General features: G+C 48.0%; 1 protein-coding gene across 2 annotated transcripts; it reads left to right on the forward strand.

The window, feature by feature from the left end:
- Positions 1-648: 648 nt before the first annotated feature.
- CCNG2 (cyclin G2) lies at positions 649-9,118 on the forward strand. 2 transcript variants are annotated; one of them, XM_039551450.1, is made up of 7 exons: positions 649-1,689; positions 3,786-3,923; positions 4,783-5,033; positions 5,181-5,259; positions 5,341-5,439; positions 6,555-6,760; positions 7,284-9,118. In XM_039551450.1, the coding sequence occupies exons 2-7, from the start codon at positions 3,918-3,920 to the stop codon at positions 7,414-7,416; spliced, it is 774 nt and encodes a 257-aa protein (XP_039407384.1). In that variant the 5' UTR covers positions 649-1,689; positions 3,786-3,917; the 3' UTR covers positions 7,417-9,118. The 2 variants fall into 2 exon arrangements, with proteins under 2 accessions (XP_039407384.1, XP_010409662.3); XM_010411360.3 differs by lacking the exon at positions 649-1,689 and adding an exon at positions 2,423-2,817.
- Positions 9,119-16,039: the final 6,921 nt, after the last annotated feature.

Genomic DNA, 16,039 nt, shown 5'->3' on the forward strand with positions numbered 1-16,039 from the left:
TAAATTGTGTTTCCTGAGAATGCTGGAACCACTTCTCATTCTCCCCCCACATTCACACTTCCCCGAATCCCAAATAAATGGCACATTGAAAGAAAATTATTCCTTGCATAAGGGAAAAAATAGAAAACAACAACAGTTTCTGTTCCCTGACCTCACCATGACTCTCCTCTTTTGCCCACAACACTCCATTGTTCTGCCAGGTCCAGGCAGCACAGGGAGCAGACTCATTTTCTCTGTTTTTAATCCCAAAGCTGCAGTCCATCACCTATATTAAGGATCCTTGGGGTTTGGTGGGTTTTTTTTTCCTTGATCCTACTGAGCTGTTTTCAACAAGTGAGTTAATAATGAGGAACAAAAATGGGGCAGGGATCCCTCTCTGCTAACCTGGGAAATGAGCCACACTCTGATAAGAGATTTCCCCCCCTCAGGCTACATGAGATATGAAGGATAATTTTTCAGAGTGTTCTGTTAGGTTTAAATTAGTAAAGGGAAAGGAATGTATGTGTTCAAGCAGGTATCTGAATTGATACTTTTGGAGCTGTCATGCTCTGTGCTTACAATATGAACCTTTCTTGTCCTTTTAGGTAAACTGAACATGTGTTCACTATGTGCTTTCCTACAGCAGCTGGAGGAGGAAGAACATCCGTACTCCATCTCCGTGATGGCAAGATACACTTCAGAATGTGGGGAAGAAGGGATCAGCTGCTAAGGGGATTTGAATACCAGAGACTGGAGCTGAGAGCCTCATCCAGTAAACATTACCTGAATGATGTCACTGCACGGAGCTGGTTTGAAGTCGGTTCTATTAGCAGCAATTCTTCAAACTGGAGCAGATCCATGTCTTAAACAGCTTTCATCCTCCCCAAAAATCAGTCAACGTGCCAGTTTGTTTGCCATGTGGTGGGAGGGATGCTCAGGTATATCTGATGGTACCTACAGGAACTCTGGCCCACATCAGGAATACCCTGAGGAAAAGTCGTGCACGTTTATGGCAATCTCAGAGGCCTTGGCATCAAAATAAACTTGAGAAAAGTGTTGGCCGTCATCACTGGCATTGCAGACGGGGACTGTGCCTCGAAATAGAGCTTGGCAGAGCTCAGCACTCATGATGGCTCAGTGGAGAAGGCGGATTTGCTTTTCCAACCCGCGACGTTTCATAAACATTTTCTGTTTGTTGGAACTGTGGAACCTCACCAGATCAAACCCTGCGCTAATCTGCTGGAGTTGCCTCCCCAGACTTTTGTCTCCAGTGTGTACACACATCTGATCGCTGCAGTTTGGATTTGTCCTGGCACATGTAGCCCTTTGTGTTTGTCCACGAGCACGTGGGAAGAGCCCCAGAAATTCTCCAGACGATGGTTTATTTTCTTTTATCTGGTCCTGAGGACTCCATTGAGCTGAGAAGCCCTTTGAGGCAGCCTTTGACTTAGGGGGTTGATCCACCATCTCCTTCCTGACGCACTGGGCCTTGGATTCATTCCACGGGAAGGGAAGCTTGGAAGTGCACGTCCCAAACCGCTGCAACACCAGGCTGTACAGAAATCTCTCGATCTGAAGCAGGACGCGGAGGGGTTTTAAATTCAGACGGGTGTTTTGGAATCCTCAAGGAACAGCATGAGTAGGGTCCCACAGAGATAGACAGAAGGTTTGACTCGCGGGGGCTGAGCATCCTCCGGCTGCTCCAGTCAGGTCAGCGTTCATCTTTATCCTGTATCGGGACACGGGAGCGCTGTGGGACGGGCGTGCGGGGACATAGGACCACTGCGGGACCGGGGTTGTGTGGACACGGGAGCGCTGTGGGGCGGGGTACTGGGACTGGGCAACGCTGTGGACCGAAGGTATGGGGACACGGGAACGCTGTGGCACTCAGGGTGTCCGTCGCCAGCCCCCTCCCCCAGTCGCCTCAGAGCGCGCGCGCGCGGGCTCGTCACGGTTGCCAAGGCCCGGAGCAGCGGGCGGGGCGGAGGCAGAACTCCTCTGGCCAATCAGGGCAGACCCGGCCCCGGTCGGCGGCCAATCGCCGCCGGTAAACAACACGCCCCTCGCGAGGCGGGGAAGGGGGCGGGGCGAGCGCCGCCGCCGGCCAATCAGCGAGCGGGAGGCGCGGGCCAATCCGGGCGCGGGAGAGTTTGGGCGGTCTTTTCAAAACGGGTGAGGCGCCGCTGGCGTCCCTTTAAAGGCGTGATGCGGCCCTCTCCGTCTCCCTCCGCGCGGCCTCGCCGTCCCGCCGCAGCAGCGCGGTGCCGTCCCGCGCCCCACTGAGCTGGAGCTCCGCGGGCCGGCCGCGCCCTGCCCGGAGCTTGGGGACCACTCGGGGTACCGCCGGGCCGCGGGGTGGGGATGGACTATTTGACTTCCGTACGCCGCCTCAGCGGCGGGGATCACTCCGCGCATGAAAACAAAAGCCGTGGGCGGAGACGCGCCGACGCCATCTTGGAGCGGAGCCGGGGCCGGGGCGGAGGCGGGAGCGGCCGGGGATGGTGCTCTGATGCTGCCGTGACTCCCCGCGGGGGTCCAGGCCGCCCTGCCTGGATGTGGGGTCAGCGGCCGAGCCCACCCTCGTCCGCGCGGTGACGGGAGCCGGGCTCGCCTCCCCCTCCCCGAGCGCTGAGGGCCGCGGGGGGAGCCCGGTGTCCCCTCGCCCCCGGCTTGCGGGGCCCCTTTGTTTCCCTGCTGCGGAGGGGAAGGAGGCGGAGGAAAGGGAAAATGAGCAGCGAGGCGCTGTGGCTTTTCAAGCAGCTGAACCTCCATCTGGAGCTGGAGGGGCGGTTCCAGCCCCGCGAGAAGGGGCTCAGCCTCATCGAGGGTGCCGCCGAGGTGGGTGAGGGCGTCGGGGGACTCCTCAAAGCGGGAAGAAAATTCCAAGAATTTCAGAGAAAATTCCGGTTAATGGGGGACGTGCGTTAACTGGGGAAAGTTAATTCTTTTCTCTGTATGCGCCGCTTGTCTTTCGTTTTGATTCTGTCTTCATATGTAGGTATTAACGTTACATTATCCAAGCTCTGCGACCTGCAGGGCAAGCAAAATATTTAGGCGTTTAGTATTTATTATTTAAATGGAGAGTGAGCACAGAAACAAGAGGTTCTGTATTGTTTCCGTCAGGGGAGCTTCCTGCCGCTGCAGGGGAGGTGGGATGTCGAGCAGGCACATAACAAAGAGGGGAACCACCAGCTTTTCATTGGCGAGACTGGGGGAAATGAACCCAGAACCGCTGAGCAGCAAAATGTAAATTGACCATAAACATTTCCACGTCAACGACCAAAGTTCGTTGCTGAGTTCAGGGCAGACTTGTTATGTTCCGTCGTGTGCTTCTGAGTTCTTTGGGAAGGGCCTTAATGTTTAACACAAAAAAAAAAAAAAAAAAAAAAAAAAATCCCTGAGATGAGTCTGGTTGTTTGTTGTGAAAGCAGAACTGTTGTTGCTTAAATATTGACATGCAAGGCAGAGAGCTGTGTGGTCATCTCTAAGGTCAGGAGTCACTGTGTATGCCTGCACTTGGTAACTTAAATAAGTCGTAAATGTGTTTTAAAGTAAGCAAGTGGAGAGTTGGAAATGTGGTTGTGCTGGCTATTGCACCAGTGAGACTCAGGACCTGGCTGTAATCTCTGAACTGTGATTTAAGTTCTAAGTGTCCACATTTATTTTCATTTTCAGTCAAGTGGAATTAAATATCTGAGGAAAAAAACCTTGCATCTGTTTGATTGAAATAAAAGGTGGTTTAGGCAGTGAGGCACGGTGATTGCTGCTGCCACAGAATAATTCTGACTTTGCCTCTCTTGCCGTAGAATGAAAACACTCTGTGTTCAAGACAAAGGAATGCCAAGGTGGAAGATCTTTGGAGTCTGACCAACTTCTTTGGATTTGCAACTGAAACGTTTGTTTTGGCTGTCAACATTCTGGACAGATTCTTGGCTCTTATGAAGGTATAAGTGTGGCTGTTGATTCATTCTGTGCATTCAGCAACAGCTCTGAGGTCTCCTTTGTGAACCTGGAGTTGAGTGCAGTTCCTTTTACCTCTAAAGACAAGTAGCAGCTTGATTTATTTCCTGTAATAGATCTGTAGCCATCACCATGCAGATGTCTAAGAAAGGAGAAATTAAGGAAAGCAAACCAATTAGTGTTACAGACTATCTCTGGGTACTGTGCTAAAGCTTAGCTTAGCCTTGGGTCTGATACCAAGTGATCATTTTCTGATTGTTTTTATCGTGTTTGTGCTGCTTTAAGGCAGGAAGCTTGGACCTAAACCAGTTCCTCATTATTAGATCAGCAGAGAAAACGGAGTTGCATCAGTTCTCTGGTCTGGCTGTCCTTGGAGTGGCACAAAATGTTACGGTGGTAGATGGGAGAGAAGAGCAGGAGTAGGAACAAGCTGTGGAGGGATGGGGCTGCCTGGAACAGGCTCAGACTGGATTTGTGTGGGCTGTAAGCGAGGGTGGGCGAGCACTGCCGCTCGGAGGAGGAGGGAATTGCAGTTCCCACCGCGATTTATTTGTGTAGTGGTGGGGAACAACCTGGGGAGAGGCTGCTCGGCTGTTGAACTTCACTTCCTCAGCCCCAGCGGATCGGAGCTGCCTTGTGGGCTCTGCCAGCTGGGGTTTGCCTCGGCTGCACTGATGGAACTGGTGGTTACGGCTGGGGGAGGCGTAGGAGCTGGCTGACACCAGCTTTAGTGGAAATCAGCAAGTCTTTGGCTGTTGCACTGTGGGTTTTCCAAACACAGTTGCTGTTTAAGCTCAGTGTTGATGGGGGGGAAGTAATCATGGTGCTTGCGGTGGTTTTTAGGTGAAACCGAAGCATTTGTCTTGCATTGGAGTTTGCTGCATCCAGCTGGCCGCCCGCGTCGTGGAGGAGGAATGCAATATCCCATCTGCTCACGAGATCATCCGGATCAGCCAATGTAAATGCACTGTGTCCGACCTGAAACGGATGGAAAAGATAATTTCAGAAAAGTTGCACTTTGAATTTAAAGCTACTACTGCCTTAACCTTCTTGCACTTGTACCATACTATTGTACTCTGTCATACCTCAGAAAGGTGAGTTGGTGGTGTTTGCTGAGCCCTTTTTATTTCCTTCTTAAATGGTTGCAGCCTTGGCTCTAGAGGAGGCAGCTCCTCAGTTTTTGCTTCCTGGCGAGGGAAAGCTTGTTGATCCAGACCCTTCTTCTCTTGCGTGTTTCACAGGAAAGAAGTATTGAATCTGGACAAGTTGGAAGCACAGCTAAAAGCTTGCAACTGCCGTCTAGTCTTCTCTAAAGCAAAAGTGAGTAGAAGCTGTTGTTTGTAGCTTCTGAGTAGGTTTGTGATTGCTGTAGTGCTGAGTGCTGTTTTCTTGCCCTTTTAGCCATCTGTCCTGGCCTTGTGCCTTCTCACTCTGGAAGTTCAGATGCTGAAATCTGTTGAGCTATTGGAGATCCTTCTGCGTGTTCAAAAGCATTCAAAGGTGACTATTTTTAATGGATTTTTTTCCAGTTGTTTGGACTGAAACCGTTAATGATGGGTGATGTTACATTTAGGGGAGCCCTTAAATGGGGGGGCTCCCTAAATGCGTCTTTACAGGTTCTGTTTGGCATCCGCTGAAAGAAACAATTCAAAAATAAATGTATAAAATCAGAGGAACTGCTGATCCCATGTGTATACAATGCATGCTTTAACAGGCAGGTGATTGAACTTGTACAGCTCTGGCTGTGTGTTCTGGAGAAACTTCCAGTCTGTTCTGTGACTGCTGGGCTGGTTATTCCTTTTGCCTGAATAATTGGACCCCGGGGAACAGCTGGAGCTGTGTCAGGGGAAGGTCAGGCTGGATATCAGGAAAAGGTTCTTCCCCCAGATGGAGGTCAGGCACAGAACAGGCTCCTCCAGGAATGGGCACAGCAGTGATCCTGACACGGCTCGAGCATTTGGACAAGGCCCTCGGACACAGGGTGGGTTGGGGGGATTGTCCTGTGCAGGGCCAGGACTTGAACTCCATGATGCTTGTGGGTCCTTTCCAGCTCAGGATATCCTATGAACTAAAATAGGATTCATGGCCTCTAGCTGCATTCTGCCTCTGTTGATGGCCTAGAAGAAGCTTTCCACTCTTATGGGCAGATTAAACAACCCCAGTTTCTTAAGGGATGGAAGTAGTTCCTTAAAGTACAATATTATTTGATTTTAAAACGGTGGTTTAAATTTTTTTTCTTCATATTTAAGTATTTTTTAAAATTTCGATTCCATTTGAAAATGGAGTTTTAAAAGGTTTTCATTCCATCTTAAAATGGAATAACCTTTGTTTGGCTTCTCCTTTGGAAGTGATAACGCAAGTGTTAATAAGGACTGGCAGGCAAACTGTCAGCCTAACACCACCTTGAACAGGGACCTGTCTGGTAGCTGTGTAGGAGTTGGTAGTTTACCTTCAAAAGCAACTTTGACAAAGGTATCCCAGTTACGACTCACTTCTGTCTTGACAGATGTTTTTTCCAGGTCTTTTCCAAGAAGGTACAATGGAGGGAGGAGTTATCCTTTGAGCCTCTGTGTAACAGACTAAATAACTTCTGGGTTTTTTTTTTTTCTTTTCAGATAAGTGATAGTGACCTACTTTACTGGAGGGAGCTGGTCTCTAAATGCCTGGCAGATTATTCTTCTCCTGAATGCTGCAAGCCTGATCACAAAAAACTTGTTTGGATTGTTTCGAGGCGTACAGCCCAAAACCTTCAAAACAGTTACTACAGTGTTCCCGAGTTGCCAACAATCCCGGAGGGTGGATGTTTCAATGGAAACGAGAGGTTGGTAACACTTACCTGCTTAATTTGTTGGGAATTCTCCTTTTCCTGTAGTGGTCATGGCAACTCCATATAACTATGGCTTAATCACTGCCACTTGGGGAGAAAAAAAAAAAGTGCTAGCTCAGAGAATATCAATGGGCTTGGAATCCATCTTCAGCACATGGAAAGAGGGGGGGAACTGTCATTGTGCTGTTCAGATGTACTTGGCAGGGTGGGGGGAGGCACTTTTGGCTTCAAGGCAGGAAGGCTTGCAAAGGTTTTCAGTCTCCTGAAGGCTTTCATGCTTGGTGTCTGGAACACTGGCTTCTTGATTGGTAGGATGGTGTTGGCATCAGGAAGATTGTACCTTGTTAGGATTTCAGCTTTAGGAGCCTTAAGGAGCTTTAAGCCAAGGAGCGTTTAGATGTGGGATGTTGCTCCTAGGAACAGAAGAGCGTGCAAGAAACCCCAGGATTGAGGAGTACTTTGCCACTTTGAAGGGGTTTTGCTTTGTTAAAATTACCTTTCCCACTGTTCCTTCTAGTGAAGACTCCTGTGAAGACATGAGCAGCGGGGAAGAAAGCCTTAGCAGTTCTCCTCCGAGTGATCTGGAAGGCACCTTCTTCTTTGAACTCAAACCTAAACCCAAGTGGCAAACTCTCAGCTGTCGGTTTTAGCACTGAGTCTGGATTGTATTGGGTTGAAGTTTTGAATGCACCATAGAGTCTTTTGGCAATAATAAATGAGGTGGTAATCTGTAAACTGTATTAAGGCAAAACTTTCTGTGGTATATCAATGCTTTGAATGCCTGCCTTGGTTTTTTTGTTGTTGTAATTTTAAGGAATTAAAAAAAAAATTCAGGTCCCCAGATCAGCAAAAAAAAAAAAAAAGTTGTATTGTTCTTTTGTCAACAGCCATGAATGTAGTTCTTTACCTGGTGGTCCAAAACCTGTAGCAGCTCAACACCTGGGTTGATTTCAGGGTCTTGCCTGAGAAGCATGGAGCAAGAGCGAGAAGCTTTCCTGAGATTTAAGCAGGAAGCTCTTGGTTAATGGAAGCAATTTGTTCCATGGGGTCAGTCAAGCAAGGGAGAGGCCCAGGAGGAGCTGTGCAGCTGTTGTTGTTGTCCTGGGATGTTCTGGGGAGTCAACATGACAGAACCCCAGACTTGGCTTGATTTCAGTGTTGACCCCGCTTTGAGCAGGCGACTGGACTGTAGCCCCTCTCGAGGCCACCTCCACTCCTTAGTGTTTTGGGATTAGATCCAAGTGGCTGAGTAGGTTATGTGGAACGGTGCATGTATGTAGTACCAGGCTGGAATGATTTACTCTCCAATGGGCTGAACACTGAAACTGCTTTTCCTTTTCAGCAGGGTCTTGAGTTGTGTACTCCAAGTAGCAATTTTTGAAGCTTGGCTTTTATAAACTTCAGGGATCCCTATTTCACACCAGGAGTAAGTGTGGTAAGCAGGAGGTTTCTAGTCAATATAGTTTTCACTTTGAGATAGTATAAATTGTGTGGCCAGAAGTAATTCCATGTTTTCTTTAATACAGATGTTTTTACACTGAAATTCACATTGTATCCTTCAGTGTGTTTCAAATCTTAACATGTCAATCCATGCTATTAGCTTTAGACCTTTTAACATGGTAAACCTTGCTAAGTCTACATTCCTTTGAATATTTAACCCTTGTAGTTGTTTTTCAGTATATTCATGTTATTGATTGAGTCATAATCAGACTTGTTTGCATGCTGATGTAAAGCAGTTAGTGCAGGAGAAGTTGAAATTATGCAGTAAAATATCAGGTAAATGTGATGGTGAAGTAGTTAATGTAATGGTTTTTCTTCTGAACTTTGTTATCAAAGCACAAGTTCCAGTCTAATTGTGTTTCTCCCTGGTGAGGACACGGCTAAAGCAGACTAAACTAGCTCAGAGTAATGGTGTTGAGGGTGTGTTGGTGCCAAAGTAGAAATGAAGGAGCAAACAAGCTAAAAGCTGTTTCGTAGGTGCAAGCGTTGCTTTAGAAAGGTAAGAGTGATGCTGTAAGTCCATAACTGTTATGTGATTTCAGTTTTCTAAAAACACACAAAAGTTTACAAAAAGTGTATATGAAAATGTAAATTTAAAAAAAATGTACAGAAAAAAAATTTAAAACAAAAAACCGAGCAGAAAATACTGTATTTTTTTACATTGTATGTAACTTTTTGTAGTTCTGTGGCATGTAGATAGTAATTTATTGTGTACTCTGTATGATACAAATACTGTACCTCTGAAGACTTCTTGCTGCAAGTCCTCTGCTCACTTCAGGAGTCCTTGGGTAAGGAACCTACTGAGTCTTGTTTCAGTTGAGAACAAAAATAAACCAAGTGCTGTATTTGTTACCTGCTGTGAGTGGCAGTCAGTTCCTTGAAGCTTCTGGCTTCCTTTTTTTTAAGGCTGTGCAGGGTGTATGATCCCACAGCTGGGTTCCAGCTTTCCCAGGAGTTGTGGCAAGAAAGAGGAGAGGCTGCACAGTACTGGGTGGGAATGTCATCTCACCTTTGCTCCTGCCAGTTTTAGAAGCTGGGGCGAGGTGTCCTGTGCTTATCCATGAGCGTTGTGGTTGGCACATTTGCAAAGCCAGAGCTCCTGTTAGGGGTTAAGGGTCATTCCAGCTGGATTCCTCTGGGTTCTGCAGGAATTGTCCTTGCTGCTGTTCTTCCTAGTGAAACCGGGTCTCGGGATGTGTCTGCACCTCATCAAAGGCACACTTGAGCTCATGTCCTGTGTGTAAATCCCTTCTGGCTGGTCACTCATATGTAGCACGGAGAGCCTGTGATGGACTGGGCTGCTCCTCCTGCCAGGGCCTGGCTGAGAGCTGGCAGAGCAGAGGCTGCTTGCTGTAGCTGCTGCCAGTGCCTTGAACCCGAAACACGCCTTCAGCTTCCACTTCAAAGGAGCCTGCTTGGGTCGCCTCGGTGCAGCACCCACCTGCCTTGGCAGTCGGCCGGAGCGCGCGCCCCGCGTAGGTGTGCTCGGGGGAAGGTGTCCCGGGCTCGCACAGCTTGGGAGACTGAATGAGGCTTGAGGTGTGCCGTTCAGCCCCTTTCAAGTTCATCCCACGGGAGTAAATCAGCTTGGGGAGAGCGTTGCAGGGTTCAGTTCTGTGGTTGCAATGATGTAGGCTCAACTTTGATTTTGCCAGGTCAGATAGCTGCCGATCCCCCTGAGGAGCTTTGCCTGGCTTCCCCCAAAGAACGGGGATTTTGGCGTTTGGCTTGTTTGTAATAGCAGGGGTGTGCATGGCTTGTAAATGCTGTTTGGGGCTCACCTGTACCACGTGGTGGAACTTGGAAGGCTTGCGGTCTCGGGATTTCAAATGCGTGCTCATTTTCATAACTGCTCTGTCAGTAAGACTGGTTTGGGTGGGGGCTGAGGGGGCTGAAAGGGAATCTTTTTGTGGGGAAGCCATCCCCTGAAACAACAACTGGCTGTGTCCAGTTTCTGGGATATTACTCCCTATGCTGCTGAGCCTATTGGCAGCATAGTGCTGAAAGTTGACACAGGTTTCTGAGAGGATCCTGAGATGTTATCCTACTGCTCTCCCATGGCTGGACTGGGCCACGAGGGATCTGTAGTGGAAGCACTTCTGTTCCTGGTGAGTTGCCATTCCATAATGAAATAATTATAATAATGGCCTTTTAAACAGGAAACTTGACTTCCTCACTACTTGATGACATATGACAAGTGACACACAGCAATAAATCATTCAGAATGAATCAGTCAGTGTGTTCAGACCCTGGTCTTGAACAGCTCCCCCTTTTTTTCTGGTGGAATAAGAAGGATGTTCCTGTCAGTCAGAGCTTGGAGCACTCTGTGCACTTAGAGCACCGTACAGGAAAGGGGAGAGTAGAACTGAACGGTCTCAGGCCATTTCTTTGGTTGGACTAACAGGTGAATGAGTTATTCTTGTGATCCCACTTGGCTGTCAGGGCTTTGAAGCTCAGCATAACGGGAATCAGTAAAAACTTGGCACATATGTAGTAGTATTTATCTTAAAATATGTGTTGCAGCTGTGGGGTGTCACATGGCTGTGCTTCTTGGTGTAAGCCTGTGGCTGGTGTACTACATCTCCTGAAAGCAGAAAGTTGCCATAACAACTGAATGAAATCAATTAGAGTAATAAGCAATTAAAATCTTATCCTTAGTGTTGCATAAACATAGCATTTTACTCATGAATTATTGGTGATCTTGCCTCTAGACCTGTACGTTCTAGTTCTGATTTGCAATCTCAACCATTTTTGAATTAATGAAGCATTTAATTTGTCCTTCAAAGAGTGCTGGTGGGGTTTTTTTTTGGCCATGGCAAGTAGGTTCTTCATCAGAGATGTGAACACTGTTAAACATCTAAATGGAAGAAATGTTTGTGATGGGATTTCCAGACCTCGGCACTGGCTTTGTTTTCACCCCGTGAAGTCAAGGAGAAGAGTAGCCTGTGGTCTAGGGAAATTTTGTCCTGGGCCTAGCAAGGCAAAGGCGGCTCCTTCCTCTGTCACACACTTCCTCGTTGACCTTCTGTGTATTCCTGAGCCTCTTGCTTCCTTTGTTCCCCTTCAGTAGAACAAAGCCAGGAATAGCTCCTTGCTGTAGTGCTTGGTTGTCAAGGATAAATCAGCTCGAAGCAGGGAATGGCAGAGCTGTTGTGGAAAGGTTGGATGTGCGAGGGCCCGTGGGGAAGCAGGCTTTGCAGACTGTTGGCTTTGCAAGGGCCTTGTAGGCTCGTTCTGCAAGGATTTTGCGTGGCTGTGGGTCAAATGTTTCAAAGGTCAGAGTGCAGTTTATAATCCTGAGTCTCCAAGGAACTTTTGAAAACATGTCTGCGGTCTGAATAGCGGTCTTGTCATGTACAGTGGCTGAGTCAGGGATTTAGGAAGCCTTTGGCATCCAGAGCTCAATTATTAACTCTGGTAGGGAGCAAAAGGACTGGAGGCGATCCCTGGCTTTGTCCTGGCAGGATGACAGAAGCCAAGGCCGGTGGTCTGAGGGTTTGTGCCGCAGACGATCCGAAGCTGGGTGTGGTGTCTGTGCCAGCTCTTTGCCCGAGATACTGGCACAGTGCGCCCACAGGTGATCTGTGTGGTGCCTTGTGATCTCCTAAGCTTTTATGGTTCCATTAAATGTAATCCTGCCACCTTTATCCTGCCTGAGCAATCGGGAAAAGGCACGCAGTCGGTGCTGTAAATGCAGCGTGAGCTGTGTGTATCAGTTGAGAAATAAAACGTGGCTCCTTTGAAGGAATTTGGGTTGATTCTGTTCTCAGGATGTGCACTTGGATTGGTTACCTCTCCAGCCTCCCACTGCTGTTGGAGTATTCTTACCAGTCCAAGTTGGGGATTCACTCTTGCACTGTCTGATTCCCTGTTAGTTTTCAGGGTGTTTTCTTTAACACCAAACACGTGATGATGTGTTCTCCTCTGATCCATAGGCAGGGACACTGTGTGGCTCCTAGTGCCTGTGAAAACATGGATTTCTGCTCCAGTGGGAAAAACCTGTGCACTTTATCGCGCCAGGCAATGAGGAAGGCACAGTCAGTCATGCAACGTGTCAAGTGCTTTTCCATAGTTAGCCGAGTGCTGAACAGCTGTTGCAGCTGTACCTAGTGTGTGATTTTCAATATAAAAGATGGGGATGGCTTTGGATTTCTGTGGGAAGCAGCTGAAGGCTCGCTTGACTGTTAACTAAAGTCCTATTTACTCTGTATTGATGTACATTTTAATGGTGTTTATCTGGAAATTTTCAGTACTGCCACACTTGTTGGAGAGAGACTGTGCAATGCAGAATTCACTAACTCTCCTACTCTGTTTAACGGGCTTTGCCCGCAGTTGCCATGGAAGCCTTGCCTTTGGCATGCCCTTTGGATTCATCCCTGAACAAAAGGTGCACCTGGAGTCACAGGGCTGCACTCTTCCTACGCAGCTTTGTGTCCTCAGAGGGTTAAAGCCCTGCTGCCTCTGGTCATAAATCATTTTCTGCTTCACCGGGGTCAAAGCTTTCATGTTCCTCTTCCTTTAGATCCTTCCAGGCCCTTCTTTCAGATGCTGCAGCACGTGGAGCATTTCAGTCTGCACTGGGCATCGCTCGATATTGCTGCTCTGGGATCAGTTTATATCTTTTGGCATCATTTCTTGAGCTGGGAGCAGGGAGTGTCTTACTTTAATAAGCAGTAGTAGGTGACAGTGCTCTGTCACCCCTCAGCTGATGCCCTGTGTGCCTTGTTACATAAAAGGCAAATAAAATGCTTTGTGAAATGTCTTGCTCCTGAGAGGTGTTGGGTCATGAGCTCTGGAGATCAAAGTCCTTTTTCAAGTGGCTGACATCAGCACACACTTTGGTGTCCTTCCTCTTGTCCCTGCCTCAAACCCAACCTCAAGAGGCTGTGTTCAGAGAAGCATGTCTGGGCTATGGAAATTTACCCGGCTCAGTGAAGCTGCTTTCCCACCAGCTTGGAAAACCCCTCACATCTCTGTGCCAGCTTGGGCCTGGTCATTTGTCAGGCTCAGTCTTGTGCTGTCACCTTGGCTACGGAACAGTGAAAGGGCTGGATTAGTCCTTGTGGTGTTGTGTCACTCAGGGATACCAGGACTCACTTTTTCTGGAAAACTTGAAGCAGGGAGCTACACAGGCTGGCTTTCACCACAGATCTTTCGACACATTCACAATAAATGTTTAGTCTGGACCACATCCAGTCTGTGCTCCAGCTGCCAGTCCACCTTGTGGGATCCTGGAAGCACCTCACCCAGGCTGGCAGGTCACCTGTCACCTCCACCAGTAACTTGGGCGGGGGTCCCACTGTATGGTTTGCTCTTGGAGCAGGGATTGCTCCTTCAACAAGATGCATACAGGTATGGAATTCCTTGAAAAGTACTGCTCAAGTAGGACTGATCAAGTTCCCAGCAGAGGGGGTTTAGGGAGGTTATTTGGATTGCCAGACAGGAGCAGCATTTTTCCTCCTATGTGCGGAGGGGGTGATGTTTCCAGTCGCTGCACACCTCCATCTGCCTCTACTTTCTGAAGATATTTATAAGCTCCAAAACTCAGGTCTTGTACATTTTAGGGTTATCCCAGGGAAGATTTTGGATATAAAATACCTAATCAGCACCTGGGTTTTGCAAATGTTAACTTGAGCAAGTTCTTCTCTTTAGTAAAAGGTTTTTGGAAACAAACAAGCAAAGTTGTCCTGCCTTCCTGTGGGCTAAATGAAAACGAAGTCAGAATGCTCCTGAACTTCAGGAAGTCTAAGATTCAAATCTGCACTCGGAGCCTGGGCCGGTCTCTTGATTTCCATTTCAGAAGTGGAAATACCGTGCCATAGATTGAGCCAGGAGTAATTGGCCAGACCTTGTGTCTTAACAGAAAGTTTTGAGCAGACAGGTAGAAGCAAAGATCACGAAGTGTGAGATGGAGAATCTCTGACCATTTTATCTCTAGTCACCAGCATTTTTAGAGCTGAGTGGCAGTGCAGGGGCGAGGATCTAGGCTGGAGCATGATTTCCAGGGAGTGGGCGTTTAGTGAAAGCCATTTCCTAGGCCTTAGCAAGGCCAGAGAAAGAAAGTCAGATTCTCTGGGTATAAGAGTTATCATTAAAGGCCTGAAAATAAACTATTCCAAACACATTTGGAAAGGTACCTGAGTGTGATGGCTTCTTTGAACCTCGTGATACCATTTCCATGCCCTTCTGGGGAAAAGGCACCTCCCTGACGGATAAATCATCCGGGACAGAGGTTTTCAAGTGCAGCCTGCAGGGTGCTGGAGGCTTGACAAGCCTCTGCGTGCAGCCTGTCAGGGGATTTCTTTTAAACCAAGGCATTGTGTTTGTCTGGGGTATTTATTGCACTGTGGATGAAGGAGACGTGGCCCAGGCCTGGCAGCCCCCGATGGAGAGGGGGACTGTGAATGGGACTAATCCTATGGGGGGGCTTTTCCTAGAGAGAACCTGCTACCGCTTTGAATATAGGCAGTTTGAATATTTTTCAGTGCATACTGATGGTTTTAGTGACTTTTCTGAACTCTGTTTCTGGCTGCCTCTGTCCTGGGTAACCTGCCACAAAGCAGCTGGAATAGTGAGAAACCACCTCTTTTGCAGTGTGCATCCTCTTTGTCATGGTTAGGGAAAAACAAGCTGAGAGCTGCATCTGTGTGGAAATACGAACGACTTGGAGAAGTCCGGCTGCGGAGCCCCTTCAGCCCTCAGGGCTGCGTAAAATGGGTCACTGGGAGTGTGTGAGCAGAATGAAAGGAAAGAGGAGAGCCTGTTAATCCTGGGTTTTTTTGGCTCCTTGGGCACGCATTTAATGTTAAACTCCTTTCTGACTTCAGGGATTAGCACGTGTTAAAAAGCTCTGCTACAAAGAGGGGAGAGAGCAGCAGGGCATAAGTGAAAGGGTACTCCTATGCCTGTGAAAGCAGCAGTGATGTAGCAATTTTACTGAAACATTTGAGAAGAGGTGGCAGAAGCCTCTGGGAGAGGACTCAGAGGGTAAAATGTCAGTACCTCGTCTTCTTCTCATTAGCTCAACTCATTTCCACCTGCTGCCCATCACCGGGTAGCTGAGGGAGGCAGGGAAAGACGCTTCCCCCCCCCCCCAGCTCTTCAGGTGAGAATGCTTTGCAAGGAATTGGGCAGTGTGGCAGTTCCCAGCTGAGCCCAGGTGCAGAGGCTGCCCTTGCAGCGAGCTTCCTCCTTCTTGTGGGAGACCCCGGGACCACCTTTCTTAGCAGAGAGGCATGGGAAGCACAGTCTGGCTCCAGAGGTGTCAGGGCTCTTGCTTCACTGCTCCTCTCACAGTTACTGATAGCAGTCACACTTCCATGTGTAAGTACACACAGTTTTTCTAATTGTTTTGCTGTTGTTTATTCTGGTGGCTCCTACTGAGTTGCAACAGGAGCTTGTTTATTCACTGAAATATGCCTTGGCCTCACCTTGTTTCAGGGGCAAGCAGAAGTCTCTATTTTCACAGTGTTTCTCTTGGCCAGGCGTTGTTAGGCAGTACTTTGAAGAACACAGGCTGGTTGGTGTCAGGGCAACTTGTCAGGGAAGCAGTTGAGTTGAAATTTACTCTTTGTTAGAGTTCTGTGCCAACAGCCGTTTTCTAAATGGTTGAAAAGATGGTCTTAAGGGAAGAGTTGGTTTTCCCTAATGAAGTTGCAATGTGGAGAGCAGCTGTTAGCCTGTTGTGAACCTGTAGCAACAGCCTTTTGGGTTTTTTGTGTTTTGTTTCTTTGGGTTTGCTCTTTCTGGGGAGACATGTAAGATTTTGTGTGC

This window comes from Corvus cornix, chromosome 4, assembly GCF_000738735.6.
Source record: "Corvus cornix cornix isolate S_Up_H32 chromosome 4, ASM73873v5, whole genome shotgun sequence".
NCBI lineage: Eukaryota > Metazoa > Chordata > Aves > Passeriformes > Corvidae > Corvus > Corvus cornix.